This window comes from Salmo trutta, chromosome 4, assembly GCF_901001165.1.
Source record: "Salmo trutta chromosome 4, fSalTru1.1, whole genome shotgun sequence".
In the NCBI taxonomy this organism is placed as follows: Eukaryota; Metazoa; Chordata; class Actinopteri; order Salmoniformes; family Salmonidae; genus Salmo; species Salmo trutta.
The window spans coordinates 14,119,485-14,147,296 of record NC_042960.1 but is presented as its reverse complement, the minus strand read 5'-3'; the positions used below and the strand labels follow the sequence as shown (position 1 = coordinate 14,147,296).

Here is a 27,812-nt window from a genome sequence, read left to right as displayed (position 1 = left end):
ATACTCCAGAATGTTATGAAGAGTGATCAGATGAATTGCAATTAATTGCAAAGTCCCTCTTTCTTTGCCATGCAAATGAACTGAATCCCCCAAAAACATTTCCACTGCATTTCAGCCCTGCCACAATAGGACCAGCTGACATCATGTCAGTGATTCTCTCGTTAACACAGGTGTGAGTGTTGATGAGGACAAGGCTAGAGATCACTCTGTCATGCTGATTGAGTTTGAATAACAGACTGGAAGCTTCAAAAGGAGGGTGGTGCTTGGAATCATTGTTCTTCCTCTGTCAACCATGGTTACCTGCAAGAAAACACGTGCCATTATCATTGCTTTGCACAAAAAGGGCTTCACAGGCAAGGATATGGCTGCCAGTAAGATTGCACCTAAATCAACCATTTATCGGATCATCAAGAACTTCAAGGAGAGCGGTTCAATTGTTGTGAAGAAGGCTTCAGGGTGCCCAAGAAAGTCCAGCAAGTGCCAGGACTGTCTCCTAAAGTTGATTCAGCTGCGGGATCCGGCACCACCAGTACAGAGCTTGCTTAGGAATGGCAGCAGGCAGGTGTGAGTGCATCTGCACGCATAGTGAGGCAAAGGCTTTTGGAGGATGGCCTGGTGTCAAGAAGGGCAGCAAAGAAGCCACATCTCTCCAGGAAAAACATCAGGAACAGACTGATATTCTGCAAAAGGTACAGGGATTGGACTGCTGAGGACTGGGGTAAAGTCATTTTCTCTGAATCCCCTTTCCGATTGTTTGGGGCACCCGGAAAAAAGCTTGTCCAGAGAAGACAAGGTGAGTGCTACCATCAGTCCTGTGTCATGCCAACAGTAAAGCATCCTGAGACCATTCATGTGTGGGGTTGCTTCTCAGCCAAGGGAGTGGGCTCACTCACAATTTTGCCTAAGAACACAGCCATGAATAAAGAATGGTACCAACACATCCTCCGAGAGCAACTTCTCTCAACCATCCAGGAACAGTTTGGTAACGAACAATGCCTTTTCCAGCATGATGGAGCACCTTGCCATAAGGCATAAGTGATAACTAAGTGGCTCGGGTCCATGGCCAGGAAACTCCCCAGACCTTAATCCCATTGAGAACTTGTGGTCAATCCTCAAGAGGCGGGTAGACAAACAAAAACCCACAAATTCTGACATACTCCAAGCATTGATTATGCAAGAATGGGCTGCCATCAGTCAGGATGTGGCCCAGAGGTTAATTGACAGCATGTCAGGGCGGATTGCAGAGGTCTTGAAAAAGAAGGGGCAGCACTGCAAATATTGACTCTTTGCATCAATTTCATGTAATTGTCAATAAAAGCCTTTGACACTTATGAAATGCTTGTAATAATACTTCAGTATTCCATAATAACATCTGACAAAAATATCTAAAGACACTGAAGCAGCAAACTTTGTGGAAATTAATATTTGTTTCATTCTCAAAACTTTTGGCCATGACTGTACAGTAATAGATCTTCAATGGGAATAGTGATGCGCCAGGCTGTTTTTTCTGAAAGCAGTACAACTTATGTTTGCATAATGTATGAACTTGACCAGGTAATTGACTCAAACTTCATAGGTAGTTTTTTCTGCCATGTTTGTAAAGTTTGTTTTCTAACCTCTTCCTGCAGGTGGTTGGTTGGAGGCAAACAGAGGAGACTGGACAGCCAACTTGGAATCCCAGACTGGTGCAGCCAATGGCCCAGGGGATGACATCACTGAGCAGACCAGGACCAGAGGCGACATAGTGGAGGTCAGTGGATGGGACAGCGTCCTCAACTGTAGGCTGGGGAACAACACTGTAAACCACAACCAGAAACAGACATTTTACATTTACGTCATTTAGCAGACACTCTTATCCAGAGCAACTTACAAATTGGTAGAACACAAAACAACTAAACTTAGTCTCCATGACAACAGACTGGCTGAGACCAGGGCGAGGCGTAGATTTGGTCTGCAGGGACGGGGAGGTGTCCGTATGCGGCAGGAGAGAACAGACACAGACTCGGCTAGCGATGCTCCTTCCTGCTCCTATAGTTGTGATTCAGAGAGACTGATGGCGCCTCAGGTTAACACCCTAACAGGTGCTGCCTTCAGCCTGCCTTCTATAGGATCTATCAACTGGAACATGGACACTGCAACAACACACATTCCCTGGCCTTCGTCCTCCTCACACTTCTCTGTTAAACCAGACCTCAGACAATGCCAGTGCCTCAACACTAAATGGCTACACAAGACCACTGACAAATGACAGTAGTAGAGACGGAATCAGTAAAGGTGGCAGCGCCAAAGAGAAGCGCTTCCCGTGTTCATTCTGTGGGAAAGCCTTCAGTTTCCCCAAACAGTTGGAGATCCACCAGAGGATGCACACGGGGGAGAAATCATTCGGTTGCCAAATGTGCCGGGACAGTTTCTCCCACTCGTCCAACCTGAAGAGGCACCAGAGGGTCCACACGGGAGAAACCTACAGCTTCCCCAGTGTGAGAAAAGGTTCTCCCACCAGCACCAGCTGAAGATGCACCTGAAGTTCCACATGGGAGAAAGACCGTTCGTCTGTACACACTGCGGGAAGTGGTTCTCAATGAGGAGCTACCTCAGGATACACCAGAAGAAAATGCACACAGCCCATGTATAGAGTATAGTGACATGTAGTATTAGTTAGTTTGTAGTTAGTTATGTTGGTTTAGGATGTAGTAGGGAACTGGATGAGGTGAACTGAGGAAAGAATGATTATGAGGTGGCAGAGTAGATGATATGGTGATGGTGTCTGTAAAACTTATTCACTAATGAAAAGTGACAACCTTGTCCTGTTTGATGCTGGTGTTTTATAATGAGATGATGGTGCCTTAATTCAGGTTTATTTGACATGTAGTAGTGAAGGTGTTTAATGTAATGTTGAACCTTTTCCAAAGTATTCTAAAATTAATTGTATCAAAGCGAAGGTACCAGATTTACAGAAAAAGGTATTGTTTTGTGCAATAACATGCTGTACTTCACGTTATGTGAGTGTATTACCATTTTAAATACAAAATTGACTCTGTACTGACTTGGTTATTTTTGTATCATTGCAGGGACTGAGTTTCCCTTATCAGTCACACCAAAACATTATACTTAATTCTTGCATCAACGCATATGGAGAAAAAAATGTAAGCTCCAATGGCTACAAATTGTTAAGTACCTGAATCACAGTGTTAGAGATGGGCTTGACTTTGGTTGACATTTTATAATATTGTGTACAGCAAAGAATGTTGTATAAAACTTTATATGCTCTTCTGTAGAATTTGTTTGCAGTCTGCAGTCCATGAGGACCTGCTGATATCCAGTGTTGCTGATGGGAGAGACTTGACCTCTGAAGCAGCTAGTCACAAACCATGAAACAGAAGCTTTCAATCTTCTTTCCTGAATCGGGACCGAACCACCACTAACAGTCTCCACCACCACACAGGACACAACCAGTGGACAGGTGGACTGAACAGCCTCAATCCTGGTGGTCATCAGAGAGACAGAGGCTCCAGTCAGGGATCCAGTCTGCAGCCCAGACCCTTGTCGTGTCTTTGAGCACCATTAACTTGAAGACATGTTTATCAAATAACTCCCTGTAATTATTATTACGCGATTAAACTGATTAATCGTTTAATTGTAATTAACTAGGAGATCTGGGCACCAAGGAAAATATTCAGATTACAAAGTTATAATTTTCCTAATATAACTTTCCTATATTATAGCATTATATATTATATTATAGGCCGATTATCTTCTGGTGTAAATGGTGTATTTTACCTCGCGTCCAGTCTCATTCCAAACGTCGTAAATTGTTGTATCTGCACGAATCCAGCCTTTACTAAAGTCATCCATACATCAATTGTCTTAAAATCATTTATTTACTAAGCTAAGTAACTCACAGAAAGCATACAAACAGTAGTTATCGTTACAAAGAAATGGTAGAGGAATGTGCCCTAGTGGGCTAAACAGGCATGGCGGCCTGTTAAACAAAGGGTCATAAAGGGCAGCTGAGAAGACACTACAGAGTTGATAAATATTAACAATTGACAATTAAATATTAACAATATGCTAATCCTTTGCACATGAACGCTCACTCATTCGGGAACAATTGCAATCAATATATATTTACGCTCAGTGTGTCGTCGGGATCCTTGTTGGAGAGTTTTTGTCCTGTTCTCTCTCTCTCTGTTAGAATGCATCTTTCAAAGCGACATTCATTAATGTCGTTATAGAATGGATGTTTCGTCGGTCTTCGCGTTCGATGATATAATTTCTAGCTGCAGACTATTAATTAATATCAAAGACTTGTTATTATTCTGTCGGTCTCGATAGTCTAAAAGTTTAACCATGTGGTATAGTTAACTTTCAGTAGAGGAATTGGATGGTCAAACCTTGGCTCTCTCTTCTGAGGTAAGCTGGTCTGAAGAAAGTAACCCTCGGTGGGGGTTTTATTCGGAATGACAGAAAAAGGCTGTCTCATGACGCCTGGTCCTGTCTGTGTCCCTGGGGGCGTGCCGATGACTGATTTAAGCTTTGAACAGAAATACATTCTATCACATTAACATCAGTACATAGCATCTCAACGTGTTACAAATAGCTTTATCCTTTTTAATACATTTTATACAACCATTTAGATGCAAGTCCCATAGCTGAGGCTATTATATAAACAGTTTTATGGTAATATGGCTATATTGTCTCTTCTGAGTATCACAAAATTGTACCAAGCGGACCAGTTCGTAGCTGGATTCTTCACCGATCTTTTATACCTTCTCCAGAACATAAATGTCATTCGGTTCCCCAATTCTGTGAGTTGGAAGAATGTCCTTAGTCTCTCTATGAAACCCCTATGTGTCTCAACTGGGCCCTGCGGCAGGACATTCTCCTTTAGAATTTTACGACCGCCTTGACAGGGCCTGGGTAGGGAGAGGTAGGTAGGGGGATGGTGAAAGGGGGAGGGGGTCAACTGTGCTCCCTGTTCTCAGAGGGCAACGTCATGACACCCTTCTCTTCTCAGTGCAGGGATGGAGCAGTGCCTGATAGACCGTCCTGTTCCTATGATACAAATACCACAGTATCCATGATGAACAGAGCAGGTCACCCTGGGCTTCAGCCTTCACAGAGAGTGGTGGGAGACCCCCCTGGTGGTAGTCTCAGGAAGTCTGTCTTCTCCTTACCTCAGGGTTACCCCACCAATAAATACAGGGTCAGGATGGGTGTTCACCACAAGAGGTACCTAGCCTATAACAATCCCAACAACACCCAAACAATGACTAGAGCTCAAAGACTAACCACCTGAGGGTGACTCCTGCTTCTACCTCCTCTGGTGTCATTGGGAGGCCGAGCATTAGGACGGACGCCGACAAGCCGTACGCCTGCCCCACGTGTGGGAAGCGCTTCGCTGAGGCGAACTATGTGAAGAAGCACCAGACCATTCACACCAAGGAGAGGCCCTTCAAGTTCAAACTATGTTACAAGAGCTTCTCCTTCCTGAGTAACCTTAACAGACATAGGAGTGTTCACAATGGGGAGAAATCGTAGCAGTGTGGCTAGAGATGTATTATAGTTGTCATGTGAAGTGTATTGGGGTAAGAGGTTTTTTGTGGATTACTATGTCCATCGTTTGAGCATCTGGGTACGCTCACATTCTCACATGATACAGACTTGTTGTTTGGTGTGCTGGCATAGCACGCTCCCTCAACTTGAGACAACTGTGGCATTGTGTTGTGTGACGAAACTGCACATTTTTGTGTCCTTTTATTGTCCCCAACACAAGGTGCACCTGTGCTTCTTGATATGCCACACCTGTCAGGTGGATGGATTAGCTTGGCAAAGGAGAAATGCTCACTAACAGGGATGTAAACAAATTTGTGCGTATGGAACATTTCGGGGATTTTTTACTTCCGCTCATGGAACATGGGACCAACACTTTACATGTTGAGTTTATATTTTTGTTCAGTGTAAATCCCCTCAGTAAGGTAAATATTCAACTGTCCTTGTTCTAGCCTAGGTTTACTGTCCCTCTAAAAAACAAACTGTATACAGTCGCCAAAAGTTTTGAGAATGACAAATATTAATTTCCACAAAGTTTTCTGCTTCAGTGTCTTTAGATATTTTTGTCAGATGTTACTATGGAATACTGAAGTATAATTACAAGCATTTCATAAGTGTCAAAGGCTTTTATTGACAATTACATGAAATTGAAGCAAAGAGTCAATATTTGTAGTGCTGACCCTTCTTTTTCAAGACATCTGCAATCCGCCCTGGCATGCTGTCAATTAACTTCTGGGCCACATCCTGACTGATGGCAGCCCATTCTTGCATAATCAATGCTTGGAGTTTGTCAGAATTTGTGGGTTTTTGTTTGTCCACCCGCCTCTTGAGGATTGACCACAAGTTCTCAATGGGATTAAGGTCTGGGGAGTTTCCTGGCCATGGACCCAAAATATCGATGTTTTGTTCCCCAAGCCACTTATCACTTTTGCCTTATGGCAAGGTGCTCCATCATGCTGGAAAAGGCATTGTTCGTCACCAAACTGTTCCTGGATGGTTGGGAGAAGTTGCTCTCGGAGGATGTGTTGGTACCATTCTTTATTCATGGCTGTGTTCTTAGGCAAAATTGTGAGTGAGCCCACTCCATTGGCTAAGAAGCAACCCCACACATGAATGGTCTCAGGATGCTTTACTGTTGGCATGACACAGGACTGATGGTAGCGCTCACCTTGTCTTCTCCGGACAAGCTTTTTTCCGGATTCCCCAAACAATAGGAAAGAGGATTCGTCAGAGAAAATGACTTTACCCCAGTCCTCAGCAGTCCAATCCCTGTACCTTTTGCAGAATATCAGTCTGTCCCTGATGTTTTTCCTGGAGAGAAGTGGCTTCTTTGCTGCCCTTCTTGACACCAGGCCATCCTCCAAAAGCCTTTGCCTCACTGTGCGTGCAGATGCACTCACACCTGCCTGCTGCCATTCCTGAGCAAGCTCTGTACTGGTGGTGCCCCGATCCCGCAGCTGAATCAACTTTAGGAGACGGTCCTGGCGCTTGCTGGACTTTCTTGGGCACCCTGAAGCCTTCTTCACAACAATTGAACCGCTCTCCTTGAAGTTCTTGATGATCCGATAAATGGTTGATTTAGGTGCAATCTTACTGGCAGCAATATCCTTGCCTGTGAAGCCCTTTTTGTGCAAAGAAATTATGACGGCACATGTTTTCTTGCAGGTAACCATGGCTGACAGAGGAAGAACAATGATTCCAAGCACCACCCTCCTTTTGAAGCTTCCAGTCTGTTATTCTAACTCAATCAGCATGACAGAGTGATCTCTAGCCATGTCCTCGTCAACACTCACACCTGTGTTAACGAGAGAATCACTGACATGATGTCAGCTGGTCCTATTGTGGCAGGGCTGAAATGCAGTGGAAATGTTTTGGGGGGATTCAGTTCATTTACATGGCAAAGAGGGACTTTGCAATTAATTGCAATTCATCTGATCACTCTTCATAACATTCTGGAGTATATGCAAATTGCCATCATACAAACTGAGGAGCAGACTTAATTTGAATTAATATTTGTGTCACTCTCAAAACTTTTGGGCACGACTGTACAAGCCTGTTTCAAATGACAAGTTAACAAAGGGTTAATGAGGGGTAAGTGGTTAATTACCCTCATAAACAAGTCATACAGTCTGACCCAGTTTGAAGCGATCAGTCAGTCTGGAATATCAAGTACAGGTGGACTTTTGTTCATGTTTAAAATTTCACTGAAGAGAAGCTGCAAGTCTTTTCGGGTTATTATAAACGGGATATGATGTTTATTTGGGTCAACGCAAAAGCAGAATACTTGAATATCCCAAATAAAAACAGGATATTGGTGTGCATGTAAACATGGTCAATGATGAAGAAAAATGGGTTAGATTGCTGGCAGAGGCAATGGGGTGAAAGAAAGTACTATAATGAAATGGGAACAGAAGGGATGAGATTAGGGCATATGGGATTGAATTCTTATTTTGAAATTGATAGGGAAACATGGTACTGGAATTAGGTTTGTAGGGAATTATTTTATTTTATTTGAAATTCTGGGTTAAGAGAATATTTTAGTATAGAGACCCACAACGGAGGTGTCATAACCTAGTGGTCAAACAGGGAAATGGTTCCAAACGTTTTTCCACTATATTTTTTCCCCCCCATAGGTGACTTTAGAAACACTGACAATACTGTGTTTCGTGTAGGCCTACTCGGCCGTGACGTTTTGATAACCATGTAAATCTCTCTCGAACAAGGTGACTTATCAATACATTCGACTCTATTTACTCTGATTCAAAAAATGCTAATTAGCATCAAAGTAGACATGCAAAACTGTAAATCCCTGCACATCATCTCTAGCTGACACTTTTTCTAACATGTATTGTGTCCATTTAAAACCTACTCAAGACAGTTCACAGAATTTTCTATTTAAAAGAAATGTTTCCAATTTATTCATTACTACATTTAGCTAACATTAGATAGTTAATCCATAGATTCTTCACCTCGATTCGGCAGTCTCGTCCAGATCATCATGGCATTTGTAGTTCTTTATGATAGGCGCATTAGCAGTTAATTAGCATTTCATTTTTGGGGGGGGGGGGGGGGGGGGGGGGGGGGGGGGGTAAATACAGGCAGATATTGATAAGTCACCTTGTCCTAGAGAGATTTACAAAGTTATCAAAATGTCACGCCAGGGTAAACCTGCATGAAACACAGACCATATTTTAAGTGTTTCTAAAATCCTCTAAGGGAAAAATGAATGGTGGAAAAACGATTGGAACCATTTCCTTGTTTGACTGCAAGGTTTTATGGGTATGACTCATACTATGGTCCTCTATGGCAGTGGCGTGTTTTCATAGATGCCAAGGGAAGCCTGGCTTCCCCAAAAAATGAAATATATTTTGTCTCTGTGTTTCGTAATTTTCCTTGACTTCGCAAGAGGCTGAATATATCTCACAGGAGAAAGCATCCGAGCGAGCGAAACAGCGCCCCTCTGTCTCTCTCTGCGTAGGCCATCTATCTGATGTTGTCTGGTCCAAACGAGTATGACATTGTTGCCGCCCATAGCATTGAAAGCAAGGTAAGCCAGCGAGCATCTTGCCTCCCTGTGCCAATCAGTGTTGAGCTAAACTGAGCGAGCTCAACTATGTATGTTCCTGGTGCGCCAAAAAAAAAAAAAAAAAAGTGTCAAGGGAAGCTAGGTTGGATTTTGGCATCACTCCTATCAAATCCCATTGAAAGCATATGTCATCGACAGAAAAACTTGAATTGTTGCATCTCGTTGTGTTGCTGTGCTCCGGTGGCTAGCTAGCCAGATAGCTAAAATTGTCCCTTTCCTAAATTAGCCAAGGATGGAGATAGGGATTTGGACTTGTGGTTTTACATAGTTCTCCATACTGGCCATTGATAATAATGGCGATTCTGATCCAATGTTGTTTGCCCCTTGCCTGATTGGATGGAAGTTCCATATGTAGCTAGATGTAGGCCTAGAAGGCTAACGTTAACTAGCTAATGTTGCCCATGAATGGAAGTTCGGCTAGCGAGCAAGCATTTTAGCCAGGTAGTCTAGGACAACAAAACATAAAAGCGTGTACTGTATGACAGAGTGATAGAGCGTTTCATCAACATGAAAGAGAGGAGGATGGCATTGGTGTTTCTCTACAAGTAGGGCGAGTCAACATGTTTTTCTACTTGCACGAACACAGAAGTCAGAAGCATTGACAGCCACATCATATTTAGCTTACGTTGATTGGACAACTGTTTTTATCTTTTAGATGTCACTGTATTAGACTAAGCATAGGTGATTTGATGATGTTGAAATGTTGCTGGAATAGTGGAGGCAGCTCCAGTTTTCTTTGCGACTTGCGGTAACTCTCCGTGGTTCTAAATCAATAGTAGTTTAGTGGTCCGAAAATGTCGTTAACATTAACTGGCTTAACCATGCTGTAGGTCATGTAACTCTGTTACTGTCCATGCAGTATGCATTGTGGACTGCACTGGACAGAGGTTGCTATGGGGTTTTGTGATAAAACAAAGGTATGGTTGAATTTATTCTGCCACGGTGTCTTATTGTCTCTGCCTTTAGTCCTATAATATATCACGGCTGCAAGGCATATGAATTAACAGGTTATAGAGCAAACAACGCGATTATCACAACACCGGTTGTAATATGGCTTTTGGAGAGGGGTTGGGACTAGGCTTCCCCAGTGATAATTTTTTTACATATGCACCGCTACTGCTCTATGGCAGGGTTTCCCCAAACTAAATCCTGCCCCCACAAAACTGATTCAAATAACCAACTCATCATGCTTTGACTATTTGAATCAGCTGTGATGTTCTATGGCCAAAAAAAGAAGAAAAAAAGTGCACCCAGGGGGGACCCCAGGAAGGGGTTTGGGAAAACCTGCTCTTTGTGGAGGCCGTGACCGAGCTCACACTCCAGTACAGTAGGTGGCGGTGTATGTACCTTTTCAGTTGATGGTGATCTGCCAATATACTTTTGAAGAAGTAGTGGTAAACGGAAGTGAACTGCCCAATAATCATTTCCAAGTTAGCGTTTTTATTGTTGTTATTCAGACATTTATTTACGCCATGGAACAAAAATTACTCATTTAACTGCACAGCATCACATACCTGTCCCAGGTAGTCTTTAATTCGCGTTGGTGACCGGACTTGGTTGATGTTATCCAGGTAACGCTAGCTAGCTGCTAACAATGGCTGACTGTATGGTTTTTCACACGCAAATAGCCTCCATCATGGAGGCGCTAGCGAATGCAGCAGTGACAGATATCTGTAAACTCGTAGACGACGACTATGCAGTGTTTCGTTTGGAAATAACTCAAAGCCAGAAAGAAAACAGGACATTGCGAAGGAAACTTCAGCTACTGGAACTGAAAGTGTCACGGGAGCGCGCAGAGAGGACAATGCGAGAGCGCGTCCTCACCATTCGTCCCAGAAGTGTCAAGATCCTCGACAGATACAGAGGAATGGCAAGAGGTACATTTTGCAGGAGGTCCGTCGCCCGGTTCCTCTCTGAGCATGTGACTTTAAATGTATTAAACTTATGGTTAAAGGGACACGTCACCACCAGACTATGTGGGGTGTTTAAACCACTCTACCAACATAATTCTGAGCGATGAGGTGTTTCAGACAATTATGCACTATAGCGGTATTTTTACATTTTAGTGCCGGAGAGTTACACTGATGACGCTATCCGTTGATTGAGCCTGCTGTCTGATCTAAAAACGAATGGAGTCATGTTTTGTAGCGATTATTGTGGCCCAATTGTGTTTAGCTAATTGCACGATCAGGAGTAGATATGATTGTCCTTGTTCAATAGAGCCGTTGCAGGGCTTGACATTCAGGTAAATGTGCCAGTACCATGTGAAAACTACTGGCCCAAATGAGAAAAGGACTGTTCCTAGCCAATATTACAGGAAAGAAAGTTGTACACGCAGAATTTCAATCATGGCTGATTTCATGTTTCATTTGCAGTCTGCGCAAGTACCTTAAAACCTCTTACATCTAGACGTTCCGCTAGCGGAACACCTGCTCCAATAGCCAATGATGGGCGTGGCGCGAATGACAAATTCCTCAAAAATACAAAAACTTCCATTTTTCAAACATGACTATTTTACACCATTTTAAATACAAGACTCTCCTTTATCTAACCACACTGTCCGATTTCAAAAAGACTTTACAACGAAAGCAAAACATTAGATTATGTCAGCAGAGTACCCAGCCAGAAATAATCAGACACCCATTTTTCAAGCTAGCATATAATGTCACATAAATCCAAACCACAGCTAAATGCAGCACTAACCTTTGATGATCTTCATCAGATGACAATCCTAGGACATTATGTTATACAATACAATACATGCATGTTTTGTTCAATCAAGTTCATATTTATATCAAAAACCAGCTTTTTACATTAGCATGTGACGTTCAGAACTAGCATACCCCCGCAAACTTCCGGTGAATTTACTAAATTACTCACGATAAACGTTCACAAAAAACATAACAATTATTTTAAGAATTATAGATACAGAACTCCTCTATGCACTCGCTATGTCCGGTTTTAAAATAGCTTTTTGGTGAAAGCACATTTTGCAATATTCTCAGTAGATAGCCCAGCCATCACGGCTAGCTATTTGGACACCCACCAAGTTTAGCACTCACCAAAGTCAGATTTACTATAAGAAAAATGTTATTACCTTTGCTGTTCTTCGTCAGAATGCACTCCCAGGACTTCTACTTCAATAACAAATGTTGGTTTGGTCCCAAATAATCCATAGTTATATCCAAACAGCGGCGTTTTGTTCGTGCGTTCAAGACACTATCCGAATGGTAAAGAAGGGTGACGAGCACGACGCATTTCGTGACAAAAAATGTCTAAATATTCCATTACCGTACTTCGAAGCATGTCAACCGCTGTTTAAAATCAATTTTTATGCCATTTTTCTCGTAAAAAAGCGATAATATTCCGACCGGGAAATCGTTTTTTAGTACAAAGAGAGCGAAAGTAAAACCATGGGATCCCCTCGTGCACGAGCTTCAGTCTGATTGCCCTCTGATCGACCACCATCCAAACGCGCTAAAGTTTTTCAGCCAGCGCCTGGAATTACATCATTCAGCTTTTTCCCGGATTCTGAGAGCCTATGGGAGCCGTAGGAAGTGTCACGTTACAGCAAAGATCCTAAATTTTCTTTAAACAGAGCCAAGAAGCTCAAGGAATGGTCAGAGAGGGTACATCCTGTTTGGAATCTTCTCAGGTTTTTGCCTGCCATATGAGTTCTGTTATACTCACAGACACCATTCAAACAGTTTTAGAAACTTTAGGGTGTTTTCTATCCAAAGCCAATAATTATATGCATATTCTAGTTTCTGGGCAGGAGTAATAATCAGATTAAATCGGGTACGTTTTTTATCCGGCCGTGAAAATACTGCCCCCTAGCCATAACAGGTTTTAACCTATTATAGTCAACCATACAATCTGATATTTACACTGATTGTTTGGAAAATGCTTCCCGTCGTTAATGTTTATATTGTAACGAATCCCACTTCTGACACCAATGTAATGAAACAGCAGGGAGCAGGTCTCGAACCCTCGACCTTCAAGCCCAGCTGTATGAAGAGTTGTGTCCTCTTGCCACCCAGCAGTTGATATTCCGCTGATAAATAAATGACAGCTCATTAACAGCTTTGGTAATTAAGCTGGGAATTAAGCTGGTTGTTAAACAATTATATAGACTACAGAATAGCATTTAGTACGATATTCCGTTTTATTTTGTTAACCAACAAGTGACGCGTAAATAATTGGTCTTAACAAGCAAGCAGCTACATAGTGTATGCCTTGGCCTATGTAACCGATGTTAGCGGTGGTGCGCGCTAATAGCATTTCAATCAGTGACGTCACTCGCTCTGAGACTTGAAGTAGGGTTTCCCCTTGCGTTGCAAGGGCCGCGGCTTTTGTGGCGCGATGGGTAACGATGCTTCGTGGGGTGTCAGATGTTGATGTGTGCAAGGGTCCCTGGTTCGAGCCCGGGTTGGGGCGAAGAGAGGGACAGAACCTACACTGTTACACCTACGTAAACCTTTGCTAATAATGGCATCCCTGTGTAGGATGTCTGATGGAGGATTTTTATTCTGTGATTGTGAAATGCGCGCGCCGATGTTCAACCTTGGCTCCGCTGAGACGGGTTTAGCGTGAGTACCAGGCGGGGCTCACCGAGGGGGAAAGTCTTGACATTCTTGCCTCAGCTTGGAAACCGAATGCTGGTTGATAACTGTGAAACGTCAGACGCCGGGAAGAATGTAAAGGATTAAATATAAATGACTTTCTGTTTTGGTATTTGAAAATGTACTGGCCCAAGCAGGCCATATGAAAGCATGATTAACTGGCCCGGTGAGCTCAGCAGATGTTGTCGGGCCAACGGGCAGCCCTGAATGTCGAGCCCTGCATTGGACTTGTCTCAACTGTGTTCTTATCTGCCAGGACATTGCAGGATATCTAGGTTTACTCAATTTCCCTGGCCTTGTAAAAACTACAGCGTGATAGGAGCCCTACTTCCTTGTCCAATTGTGTTCCCACTCTCGAAGGCAGGCTCTTCAGAACCTCCTAGATCGGGCATGGGCAACTCGAGTCCTCAGAGCTGGAGTCACTTTTTTCCCCCCTAGACCAGTCCCGTACCCCTTCAAACAGTCAACCTCTAGCTGCGTACCCCATCTAGCACCAAGGTCAGCGCACTCTCAAATGTTTTGTTGCCATCATTGTAAGCCTGCCACACACACACTATATGATACATTTATTAAACATAAGAATGAGTGTGAGTTTGTCACAACCCGGCTTGTAGGACCAGGGCACAAATAATAATCAATCATTTCTCTTTAACCATCTTACATATAAAACCTTATTTGTTCATAAAAAATTGTGAATAACTCAGAAACCATGTTCATCTGTAAACAAAAAGGGCACAGTACACTGGTCGGTGTTTTGTTACACTCAGTCAATGACTTGTAGACAGTCTAGTGCCCTCAAACTTAACTATGGACCTCTAAGCCAGTTCCACTGCGTTTTCATTGTTCCCCTCTGCTCAGGGACTGATTTAGACCTGGAACACCAGGGCTGGCTTTCACAAGTATTGTAGCACTAAGAATCTTTTGTCCATTTAGTTAATGGAATTAAGATGACCTCAGTGCTATGATGGTTTTGGGAAACCCAGCCCAGATGGGTGCAGTTAATTATCAGGTAGAAAATTAAAACCAGCAGGCCCCAGTAGGGTAAGAGTTGAATACCCCTGGGCCCAGTTTCCCAAAAGCTTCTTAACCTTAAGGTAATTGTTTGAACCTTTGTAGAAGCATCTTTATCTCAGAGCTGTATCCCAAAACCATTTGTTAAAGCTGAACTTAAACGCTTGTTATTTACCGACTGCCTCAGACCACTCGTAGAACAGCTAAGTGCATCGTTTAATTCCCCCAAACGTGAGACCGGCAGTCTTATGCATGACAACGGCTGAGAAAATGTCATGACTGCCACAGCCCTGTGTGTAACCATATAAGGGGAGTACAGTACACTGTTTTGTTAGTCACTTTATACACATTACACCTCTAAACATAGAATCAAGCTGTTTACAAATCACATTGCCAGCTGGCTAATTACATTGACTTGCTTTGGAATGTCAAGCCAGCGATTTATGCAAGTTAGCTAGATTTTGGTTTACTTAAACACATGTAGTTCACTTGCTAGTGACCTAAATCAAGTATTTTATTTGTCACACGTGCCGAACAGGTGTAGACTTCTCTGTGAAAGAGTTCATATCAAATGTTTTATTGGTCATCTACACATATTTAGCAGATGTTATTGCGGTTGTAGTGAAAGGCTTGTGTTCCTAGCTCCAACAGTGCAGTAGTATCTAACAATACACACATCTAAAAGAATGGAATTAAGAAATATTAGGGCAAGCAATGTCAGTGGCATTGACTAAAATACAGTAGAATAGAATATATTTTTTTATATATTTTTTTTTTTACCAGGCAAGTCAGTTAAGAACAAATTCTTATTTTCAACGATGCCTAGGAACAGTGGGTTAACTGCCTTGCTCAGGGGCAGAACGACAGATTTGTACCTTGTCAGCTCGGGGATTTGATCTTGCAACCTTTCAGTTACTAGTCCAACGCTCTAACTACTAGACTACGCTGCCGCCCCAGTATGCAGTATGTAAACATAAAATTATTGAGGTGATATGTACATGAAGGTAGGGTTAACTTAGCTATCTCAGCTCGACTTCTTTTCTGCTGCACTGATCGGATGCCTTCCTCTGAAGTGAGAAATCGATGGAACTGCGTCACTTTTCAACGTTCGATGACCCAGTGTAACTTATGAGCTTGGAAGCAGAAGATGAGTTTAATGAACAAAACAGGAGAAGCGTACTGAACAAAACCACTACAGCCTGAAGACTTAGGCTGCAGAGGGCTAAATAAATGCAGAGTAATCAAGATGATGATGACGTCCAGGTGTGCGTAATGATGGTGCTTGGATTGGTGAGGGGGAGCGGGAGAAGGCGTGACACCTGGCAACCCCATCAGTTGAGACTTCAGGTCTGTTTCGAAATCCTCGGGCTGAAAGTGCTGGCTACAAACACTGACGTTTAGATATTTCTCAAGGAGAGTATCCACCTCTACTACGCCTTGAAATCGCTATGAATTCTGGATATTGTGGTTCGCTTACAAACAAGAAATGTCGATGGCCCGTTTTAACCGTGAAATGCAGAAACGCTCAATTCTCGATTTTTATGACATGCAATGAAAATAACATATTAATGAATATATAGAGTGAAATAGAGCAGCAGTGAAATTGCCCTTTAGCCAGAATTGGGTCTTGGTCAGTTTTTGGATAGTTTGCAATAATTCCCCTGATTTACTTAGCTATCTTGCACAAAGACAGAATATCATATTCAAACCAGATTCATGACTTACTGCATTTCTTATTATTTATTCAATTAAAACAATGATGCATGGAACATATCGATCTAAACTCAGCAAAAAAAGAAACGTCCTCTCACTGTCAACTGCGTTTATTTTCAGCAAACTTAACATGTGTAAATATTTGTATGAACATAACAAGATTCAACAACTGAGACATAAACTGAACAAGTTCCACAGACATGTGACTAACAGAAATAGAATAATGTGTCCCTGAACAAAGGGGGGGTCAAAATCAAAAGTAACAGTCAGTATCTGGTGTGGCCACCAGCTGCATTAAGTACTGCAGTGCATCTCCTCCTCAAGGACTGCACCAGATTTGCCAGTTCTTTCTGTGAGATGTTACCCCACTCTTCCACCAAGGCACCTGCGAGTTCCTGGACATTTCTGGGGGGAATGGCCCTAGCCCTCACCCTCCGATCCAACAGGTCCCAGACGTGCTCAATGGGATTGAGATCCGGGCACTTCGCTGGCCATGGCAGAACTCTGACATTCCTGTCTTGCAGGAAATCATGCACAGAATGAGCAGTATGGCTGGTGGCATTGTCATGCTGGAGGGTCATGTCAGATGAGCCTGCAGGAAGGGTACCACATGAGGGAGGAGGATGTCTTCCCTGTAACGAGATTGCCTGCAATGACAACAAGCTCAGTCCGATGATGCTGTGACACACCGCCCCAGACCATGAAGGACCCTCCACCTCCAAATCGATCCGGCTCCAGAGTACAGGCCTCGGTGTAACGCTCATTCCTTTGACGATAAACGCAAATCCGACCATCACCCCTGGTGAGACAAAACCGTGACTCGTCAGTGAAGAGCACCTTTTGCCAGTCCTGTCTGGTCCAGCGACGGTGGGTTTGTGCCCATAGGCGACGTTGTTGCCGGTGATGTCTGGTGAGGACCTGCCTTACAACAGGCCAACAAGCCCTCAGTCCAGCCTCTCTCAGCCTATTGCGGACAGTCTGAGCACTGATGGAGGGATTGTGCGTTCCTGGTGTAACTCGGGCAGTTGTTGTTGCCATCCTGTACCTGTCCCGCAGGTGTGATGTTCGAATGTACCGATCCTGTGGAGGTGTTGTTACACGTGGTCTGCCACTGCGAGGACGATCAGCTGTCTGTCCTGTCTCCCTGTAGCGCTGTCTTAGGCATCTCACAGTACAGACATTGCAATTTATTGCCCTGGCCACATCTGCAGTCCTCATGTATCCTTGCAGCATGCCTAAGGCACGTTCACGCAGATGAGCAGGGACCCTGGGCATCTTTCTTTTGGTGTTTTTCAGAGTCAGTAGAAAGGCCTCATTAGTGTCCTAAGTTTTCATAACTGTGAACTTAATTGCCTACCATCTGTAAGCTGTTAGTGTCTTAACAACCGTTCCACAGGTGCATGTTCATTAATTGTTTATGGTTCATTGAACAAGCATGGGAAACAGTGTTTTAACCCTTTACAATGAAAATCTGTGAAGTTATTTGGATTTTTACGAATTATCTTTGAAAGACAGGGTCCTGAAAAAGGGACGTTTCTCTTTTTGCTGAGTTTATAAATAGTACTGTATATCAAGAAGTTATCCGAAGTATTACCTTACATCCTTGCCAATTTTACAGTGTCAGTAGGGTACAATATACCGTTCAGCATTGACAGTAGCTAACCTAACAACCTCTTTTTCCCCAATCACTCTCTCAGGTGAAGGACATCTCACTGGAGGCCACAGGAGCTTTGTGAAGCCAGCAGGACACAATACATGGAGAGATGACCAACCAATCACTGTTGATGAGGGGAGTGGAAGCTCAACCCAACACGTTATTGTGATAGAGGTTAGTGTAATAGTATTACATTAAAATTATAGTACATCAAATGTGGCCAGTTTATTTCAGAAAGGCTCCCCTCAGCTATTCACTTGCTGACATTTATATCCACATTTATCTGCCATAGGGGAGCTTGTTATCTAATTCAACTAATATGCACATGTAATAACCTCTTCTCTTCTTGTGTCAGTCGGCAGATGCAGAGGCTGCAGGTCCTGGGGTCAAGCAGGAGAGGTCTGAAGGAGAGGAGGACCCACGGAACAGCAGAGTCATTCAGACTGGAACGGCTAAAGTGCCCCCTGTAGTCACGGAGGACCCCGCCACAGTGCAGCCCAGGACCCAACGCAGCATCACGGAGGTCAGAGACAGACACAAGTCAGAGACAGACACAGAGACTTTAACTGTAACACAAAGGCTTTTACACACAGGATCTGACCACAGATCAGACCCAGAGAGACTGGGGCCACTGGGCTGTCTTCCTGCTCCCGGCTCAGAGTATTTACTTTACCGTAACCCGAGCCCGAGGACGGTTCCTTCCCATCGGGATGCATTAGAGACTGGCAATGATTTGTCTTGTTCTTCTACTACAGAGATGGACCCTGGCAACATATCCTTGGGTTTAGAGACACAGACTGATCTGTCTAGAGGGGACTGGAACCAGTACAATAGTAGTGTGTACTCTGAAGGGTTCCTAGATAAGAAAGGGGAGGGTATGGTTGTAGATGAAGTGACTGTGAAAGTGGAGGGCGACGTTCCTCCCACATGGAATGCAGATAGTCACCTAGGAGACGGACTCTTAGATTACAGGGAAAGTTTAGAGACTAATCCAAATGTCACAAACCACTCCCCTTTACACACACTCGGAGATTACAAGCCAGTGTCCACTTCGATGGGGCCTTCCAATTCACACGGACGCTGCCTTTTCGATCAGGTATCGAACTCAAATGACACGACAAGAGCCCAGGCTCAGGGAGGGGCAACAACATCAGGCAATAGTAAAGAGAAACGGTTCCTCTGCATGTTCTGTAGCAAAAGCTTCAGCTGCCTCCAGAATGTGGAGAACCACCAGAGGGTCCACACAGGGGAGAAACCCTTCAGTTGCACCCAGTGTCACATGTGCTTCGCCCAGGGTGGTGACCTGAAGAGGCATCATAGAGTCCACACAGGGGAGAGACCCTACAGCTGCCCCCAGTGTGAGAAGAGGTTTCCCCGCCAGTACCATCTGAAGATGCACCTGAAGGTCCACACGGGAGAGAGGCCGTTCGCCTGTACGCACTGCGAGAAGAGGTACTCGGCGAAGAGCTACCTCAGGATACACCAGCAGAAAAACCATTCCACTCTATAACATAGACTGTAACCATTCCACTTGATAGCGTCTGATGTTTAGATCAAACCCTACTTTAACCCCTTACACTTGTGAGAATTGGCCTATATGGATAGGGCTAAATTGAAATGTTTCTTACAGAAGAACTAGGGATTGCATAACCATGGTAGCAATCAAAATGGAAAGGTTGGGAGATTATGGGAAAATTATTAGACTAATGGTGGGGACACAACAGTTTTCCTGACACAACAATGAATCCAAACAATACACTGTTGATTTGATGCACATTTTACATGTACTGTACTTTGCCGCATTTGTTCAAAACAAAATCAGAACATACTCTGGATACTTTCAGTAACAAAATAAGAATATTCCTGGAAAATGTGGGGTTGGTGCAACATAAGACAAAAAAAATGACCAGGGTTTGAGTGAGAGGACTAACTAGTGTTTCCAAGCGACAACACACCTCTCCAAAGTGTACACAGTTATGAAGTAATTTCAATGCACTTTTATGACTTAAGGAAGTGTCTTCAACTTTAAGGTGATTTTTAAATTATATATATAAATATTTTTTTTAGCTCTCCTAGCTGTGCCGTTGAGGAACTAGAGCACACTTGTAGTGGTTTTGTTTGGAACACAGCCCTGCATCCCTGCCATCACACAATTACTACTGTTTAAGAAATCCAAAAACGGTCCATTATAAATCACAATCTGGGCCAGGTGTTCATAATTTGAAACCTTGCTCTATTGCCAACATCAATTCTAAAAGCTAAATTATAAAATAAGATCTTACCGTGTTAGGTTTCACAAGGCAATACAGAGAAGCAGATCATACTTTTGGTGCGCATAGAATGGAGTCATAAGTAAATTCAAATGCGTGGTCCGCGGCCCAAAAAAAATCACAATACAACAAACGGGCTCATTCTGTTCAAGACAACTCAGGGTATAACGCCATGTCATCTTGTATCTAGGGCTGTTGCAGTGACCATATTACCGCCACACCAGCTGTCATGAGTCACGACCGCAGTAAAATGCCACTTGTCATGGTAATCTCCTTTTATGCTCTCTGGACATGCTTTGGTAGTACCCAAGTTGCTAACGACCATCAGGTCCTAATGACCTGGTACTTAGGGCTCTATTGTCCCTCAACCACTCTGACAGCAATGCAAATGCGATGGAAAATCACGTCAAACACTGATCATCAAAACAGAACGCCTATAGTACGTTTAAAACTCACCTCACTGTGCTAATCAAATTTGAAGAAAGAAGTTCAACAGCAGGTTGAAGCGGTGTGAAACATGGTTGTTGTGGATGTTGTTTTAAATCCTAACACAACGAAATGGACAGCACTTCCCAAGGTGATGATTAAATCAAAACACCCACACCCATAGAGTTTATGCGCCTACACCCCCCCCCCCTCAAAAAAACTGAATTAAAATGATGATTGTGCCTTTATACAATACATAGCCTACCGCATATTAGGCATGGCAGAAAAACGTAAAACAAAGCTGATTTAAGATGTCGTTGGTACATAATTGGTCTAGTTAGCCTATACTCCAAAATTAAACAAATTCGAGTAATCGCCTCGGAGTGTGGACTGTATTATGGATAGACTGGTGACCTTATGCTACGCTCCTACATGTATATCCATGAGTCGGGGAGAGAATGTTGAGTCCTAGGCGATGCTGTTGGTTCATTGTGCAGTGAGGCTTAGACGTTAGCCTACATTTATAGTGTATTTGATTTTGCATAGCTTAGTAATAGGGCATTTAAAAAATATATATTTTCATAATTAATTCCGTCACACATGACCTTTTATTTATACAGAATATCTCACCGCCACGCGTTTCCATCTCCTCGTTCTCCTTTATTACTTTTTTCGAGCGCGCAGACGGGCTGTCAACAGTTTAGTGAACTATGTTGCATTGCGAAAACATGTTACTATCGCTATTCCCGAACGGATTTCAGTTGGTTTCCCAAATTAAGCGCTGGGTAGCTGCAGGAACAAGGTTGGAGCCCATGTGCATACAGTTTCGGCATAATATCACCTGTCACACAGCGAGAGCATGCTCCTCAAACAGTGGTTGATGCATGGATTGAAATAAGAGCGTATTTATTTCCCAGCCGCTCATATTAAGCCCATGCTCCGCTATGAAAACCGAAGTAGCCTACAAAATGGACCCGTGGGGAAAGCGCGCGGCCTGCATTCGAGGGCCTACAGATGAAATGCATTTTTTCCCTCTGTCGTTGTTCCTGCCCATTTGATAATGGGCCATTCTAAAACGACATTCCACATGTTAGTAAAGATAAGATTAATTTGAGAATAGTCTGATGGGTGAAAATATGATCACTTGATGAGATAACAGCTGTTCAGCCTGAGGCAACAGAGCACAATCGTTTTGTTGCTGTTGCTACTTTCTCAAATTATCAATATCCTATAGTCCCACCATGCAGCCCATATATGTTTTGCTTTCTAAGGTATTTGTTGCCAAATAGCTCAAACTAGCATATAGGACCTGTTTCAAATGCTAACTTTTACGCTCAACATAGCCACTTCATTTGCGCGGTCGCTCAGTAATGGGAAAGATATCCTTTCTATTTTATTCAGCTGAGTTCAATTATATTATTCTTACCTATGAAATAAAATAATGTCACGGGACTTAAGCATATATTGTCAGCTAAATGAACAAGAATACAGCCTATGTCATGGAGCATAGCCAGATAGCACAGGCCCACAGTAGGCCAGCTCATACTCTGTTCTTCTGAAATAAATGTTATTCATATCATAATGTTTATTTAGGCCTGGTTAAAATAAATAGATTTATTGTGAGGTTGTATATTAAATTAATTTATTATACTTTTTAAACATTTTTATGTAGATGTTCCAAAGTCCCGCTTAACGGTCAGTTACGGTGAGACCTACAGGCTTTTGCATGATATTAACCGGCTGCCAACATTTCATGACCACAGCCCTCTTAATTTTCAGCATTTCCCTCAATTTACATTCCCCTCCCTCAGACAATAAAAAAATTAGCATAAATTTGCCCAATTAGCAGGAGAGACGGGGGCATCTTCTTGTCGTGTGGCGCTCCAGTTCAGAACGTCTGTCAGTTAAAAACCCTTTGTTCCAATTTTAAGTGCTTATCAGTGTCAAAATCTGCCATTTTCAACCCGGGTAGGAGTGTAAAGGGTTAAAGAAAAACAATCATTTTCATTGTCAACAGAAAAGATCCACAGATGCATTTGGAATAAGGAGAGTAACATATTTCATTGTCGAATATTCCTGAGTAGAATATTACATTCAGACATTGTGATATACACTGAGTGTACCAAACAGTACGAACACCTTCCCACAGTTGTGTCAAGTTGGCTGGTGTACCTTTGGGTGGTGGACCATTCCTGATGTACACGGGAAAGGTTGAGCACCTACTATCATACCCCGTTCAAAGGCACTTCAATCTGTTGTCTTGCCCATTCACCCTCTGAATGGCACACATACACAATCCATGTCTCAGTTGCCTCGAGGCTTCTTTAACCTGCCTCCTCCCCTTCATCTACACGGGATAAAGTGGATTTATCAAGTGACAAAAATAAAGGATCATAGCTTTCACCTGGATTCATTTGGTCAGTCTGTGTCATTGAAAGAGTTCTTAATGTTTTGTACACTCAGTGTATGAGGCAAATATAAGCCTAAAAAGTCTGTTACATATTGTGGTTGTACTGTGTAGTGTAGGATATATGATGTTCACTACTTCCATTCATTACTTCCATTGACCTTCATTTTTTCCCCAAGACACTTTTAATGAGATTTAATGTAGTTTATCAAGTTCATGCAGATTTTTTGTTGAGTGTGTACGTGTGGTTTTCATATGGTGTATTTAAAGCTTGTTTATGTTTAATAAACACAAAATGGGACTTTTCATTCTAAGACTTTCATTGAGACTCTTTTAGTGTACATCACATCTGATCTCACCCTATTCTGCATACACCCAACAGCGTTTTATAACCAATATACTACTTACTAAATATACCTACACACTAACAAACACCTACTGTACACCTCATAGTTTAGTCAGGTTTGTCTAATGATCAGGGACGCTAGGCTATATGATAGGTTTAACAACAATGAAGTCATTCTGTAACTACAGTATAGGACTCAAACATAGTGGGGATGGGTAAACACTCCATGTTGAAAGTGTGTTTATTATCTGTGTGTACGTACCTGAGGGTGTGTATGTCTGTGTAATCTGTATCACCTGTCTCTTCCAGGAGGAGGAGGGTCAAGAGGTGCTGCTGGTGAAGGAGGAGGGGTGTGAGGAGGGTCTGGGGAACCCTGAGGGGACCATGGTCATGGAGGACAACCAGACAACACCTCCTCCTGAACACACAGAGGAACCAGCTGAGCAGCACAGGACTACACACAGTATCACTGAGGTGAGCCTTTGAATTATCAAACCATTAAAGAGTGTCAAGTAATGAAATCAACAAACATGTTTACATAGTACTCATAGCAATCCCTCATTGCCCAATCAGAAGATGCTCCATAGCTGGGTGCTCATATCAGATGTCTTGATCCAACATCCTCTCACTCTGTATCTCTTACAGTCAGTAGACATGGAGGAAGGGAAGCCTGATCTGCTGCTGGTCAAAGAGGAGACAATAGAAGATGGACCAGAGAGCATTGATCAGCTGATTGGACTAAAGATGGGGGAGCAAGGTAAGGGAGAAATACATATAGCCTACATACAGTAATAGATCTTCAATGGGAATAGTAATGCACCTGGCTATTATTTTCTTTAAATGCAAAAAACAAATTATAATATATTTACTTCACCAGGTAATTAACTCAAACAAAACATGTATGTGTAGAGTTTTCTGACATGTTTGTGAAGTCTACTTTCTAACTTCTTCCTGCAGGCGGTTGGCTGGAGGCTAACAGAGGAGACTGGGCGGCCATCTTGGATTCCCAGACCCAGACGGGTGCAACCAAAGGCTCAGGTGACAACATCACTGAGCAGGCCAGGACCAGAGGCGACATAGTGGAGGTCAGTGGATGGGACAGCGTCCTCACCTCTGGGCTGGGGAACAACACTGTTAACCACAACCAGAAACAGACAGTCGAACACAAAACAACATCTGAACTTAGTCTCCATGACAACAGACTGGCTGAAACCAGGTGTAGATTTGGTCTGCGGGGACGGGGAGGTGTCAGTATGCAGCAGGAGAGAACAGACACAGACTCTACTAGCAATGATCCATCCTGTTCCAATAGTTGTGATTCAGAGAGACTGATGGCGCCTCAGGTTAACCCCCTAACAGGTGCTGCCTTCAGCCTGCCTTCTATTGGATCGATCAACTGGAACATGGACCCTGTGACAACACAGACACTCCCTGGCCTTCGTCCTCCTCACACTCTCCTAATGTTAAACCAGAACTCAGATAATGCCAGTGCCTCAACACTAAATGGCAACATAAGCCCATTGACAAATGACAGTAGTAGAGATGGAATCAGTAAAGGTGGTGGAACCAAAGAGAAGCGATTCCCGTGTTCGTTCTGTGGGAAAGCCTTCAATTTCCCCAAACAGGTGGAGATTCACAAGAGGATTCACACAGGGGAGAAACCATTCAGCTGCCACCTATGCCAGGTCAGTTTCTCCCACTCGTCCAGCCTGAAGAGGCACCAGAGGGTCCACACAGGGGTGAAACCCTTTAGCTGTACCCAGTGTCACATGCGCTTCGCCCAGGCTGGTGACCTGAAAAGGCACCAGAGGGTTCACACAGGGGAGAAACCATACAGCTGTACCCAGTGTGAGAAGAGGTTCTCCCACCAGCACAAGCTGAAGATGCACCTGAAGGTCCACACGGAAGAAATGTTGTTTGCTTGTACGCACTGCGGGAAGAGGTTTTCAGAGAAGAGCTACCTCAGGATACACCAGCAGAAACACCATAACATAGAATGTAGCCTTTCCACTCGTTAGACCTTTAGATCGAATCCTGCATTAAAGACAAATATACATTTTCATTGTCGGCAGAAAATAGCCACAGATGCATTTGGAATAACAAGAGTAACAGATTTCTGTGTTGAATATTCCTGGTAGAATATTGCATTCAGACATTGTGTGATATATAAGCCTAACGAGTCTGTTTCAGATTGTGTTTGTACTGTGTAAGCTATATGATGTTCACAAATGCCTATTTCATTACTTCCATTCAACTATTAAATGTTTTTCCCAAGACACTTTTTAGTGAGAAAATTAATAAAGTTCATGAAGTTTATGCGGATTTAGTTGATATGTGTGGTTTTCATATGGTGTATTTAACATAAATAAACATAAAATGGGACTTTTAATTCTAAGACTTTCATTGAGACTCTTTAGTACACATCACATCTGATCTCACCCTATTCTGCATACACGGATAGCGCTTCATAACCATTATACACTTACTAAATATACCTACACATACCCACACATTAACACCTACTGGACACATCAAAATAGTTTAGTCAGGTTTGTCTGATGATGACTTTTGACTTATCAGAGCTGACTTGTTTTTATCCACCATGATGGGTTTAACAACAATGAAGTCATTCTGTAACTACAGTATAGGACTCAAACATAGTGGGGATGGGTAAACACTCCATGTTGAAAGTGTATTTATCTGTGTGTACGTACCCAAAGGAGTGTACAAATACATTTTTATTTGTCACATGCGCCGAATACAACAGGTGTAGTCCTTACAGTGAAATGCTTACTTACAAACCCTTAACCAACAATGCAGTTAAGAAAAATAAGTGTTTTGTAAAAAATGGATAAATAAGAAATAAAAGTAACAAATCATTAAAGAGCAGCAGTAAAATAACCATAGTGAGGCTTTATACAGGGGGTACCTGTACAGAGTCAATGTGCGTGGGCACCGGTTAGTCGAGGTAATATGTACATATAGGTAGAGTTAAAGGGATTATGCATAGGTAATAAACAGTATCAGCAGTGTAGAAAAGTATATGACTAGGGTGGCTGGAGTCTGACAATTTTTAGGGCCTTCCTCTGACACCGCCTGGTATAGAGGTCCTGGATGGCAGGTAGCTTGGCCCCGGTGATGTACTGGGCCGTACGCACTAGTGCCTTGCGGTCGGAGGCCGAGCAGTTGCCATACCAGGCAGTGATGCAACCAGTCAGGATGCTCTCGATGGTGCAGCTGTAGAACTTTTTGAGGATCTGAGGACCCATGCCAAATCTTTTCAGTCTCCTGAGGGGGAATAGGCCTTGTCGTGCCCTCTTCACGACTGTCTTGGTGTGTTTGGACCATGATAGTTTGTTGGTGATGTGGACACCAAGGAACTTGAAGCTCTCAACCTGCTCCACTACAGCCCGTCGATGAGAATTAGGGCCTGCTCGGTCCTCCTTTTCCTGTAGTCCACAACCATCTCCTTTGTCTTGATCACGTTGAGGGAGAGGTTGTTGTCCTGGCACCACACGGCCAGGTCTCTGACCTCCTCCCTATAGGCTGTCTCACTGTTGTGTCATCAGCAAACTTAATATGATGGTGTTGGAGTCGTGCCTGGCCGTGCAGTCATGAGTGAACAGGGAGTACAGGAGGGGACTGAGCACGCACCCCTGAGTGGCCCCCTTGTTGAGGAACAGCGTGGCGGATGTGTTGTTACCTACCCTTACCACCTGGGAGTGGCCCGTCAGGAAGTCCAGGATCCAGTTGCAGGAGGTGTTTAGTCCCAGGGTCCTTAGCTTAGTGATGAGCTTTGAGGGCACTATGGTGTTGAACGCTGAGCTGTAGTCAATGAATAGCATTCTCACATAGATGTCCCTTTTGTTCAGGTGGGAAAGGGCAGTGTGGAGTGCAATAGAGATTGATGCTGATGCTCTCATGCATGTTACAGTGTTACTTGCCTCGAAGTGAGCATAGAAGTAATTTAGCTTCTCTTGTAGGCTCATGTCACTGGGCATTGAGTAATTCTGAGTATACCAAACATTAAAACACCTTCCTAATATTGAGTTGCACGCCTCCTTTTGTCCTCATGCACGCCTCCTTTTGTCCTCAGCCTCATGTTGTCGGGGCATGGACTCTACAAGGTGCTGAAAGCGTTCCACAGGGATACTGACCCATGTCGACTCCAATGCTTCCCTCAGTTGTGTCAAGTTGGCTGGATGTCCTTTGGGTTGTAGACACTTC

At 43.3% G+C, this 27,812-nt stretch overlaps 1 protein-coding gene and 1 long non-coding RNA gene across 3 annotated transcripts; one reads left to right on the top strand and one right to left on the bottom strand.

The window, feature by feature from the left end:
- Positions 1–1,580: 1,580 nt before the first annotated feature.
- On the bottom strand, positions 1,581–10,739 carry LOC115191399 (uncharacterized). Its single transcript, XR_003877657.1, has 2 exons — positions 10,651–10,739; positions 1,581–1,796 (listed from the first exon to the last, which is right to left on the bottom strand). It is a non-coding gene; the product is annotated as an uncharacterized LOC115191399 (long non-coding RNA).
- On the top strand, positions 10,364–25,974 carry LOC115191020 (zinc finger and SCAN domain-containing protein 21-like). Of its 2 annotated transcripts, XM_029749024.1 has the most exons (6): positions 10,371–11,013; positions 18,180–18,310; positions 18,492–18,659; positions 23,895–24,059; positions 24,231–24,342; positions 24,543–25,974. In XM_029749024.1, exons 1-6 carry the CDS (start codon positions 10,731–10,733, stop codon positions 25,601–25,603), a joined length of 1,920 nt encoding a protein of 639 aa, XP_029604884.1. In that variant the 5' UTR covers positions 10,371–10,730; the 3' UTR covers positions 25,604–25,974. The 2 variants fall into 2 exon arrangements, with proteins under 2 accessions (XP_029604890.1, XP_029604884.1); XM_029749030.1 differs by lacking the exons at positions 24,231–24,342; positions 24,543–25,974 and having other exon boundaries at positions 10,364–11,013; positions 18,492–19,588; positions 23,895–24,037.
- The last annotated feature ends 1,838 nt before the right edge of the window (positions 25,975–27,812 follow it).

Coding starts and splice junctions, on each gene's coding strand:
- LOC115191020 (XM_029749024.1), top strand. CDS start 10,731: ATGGCTGACTGTATGGTTTTTCACACGCAAATAGCCTCCATCATGGAG. Junction 11,014..18,179: donor ATACAGAGGAATGGCAAGAG/GTACATTTTGCA, acceptor TCACTCTCTCAG/GTGAAGGACATCTCACTGGA. Junction 24,060..24,230: donor CTACACACAGTATCACTGAG/GTGAGCCTTTGA, acceptor TATCTCTTACAG/TCAGTAGACATGGAGGAAGG.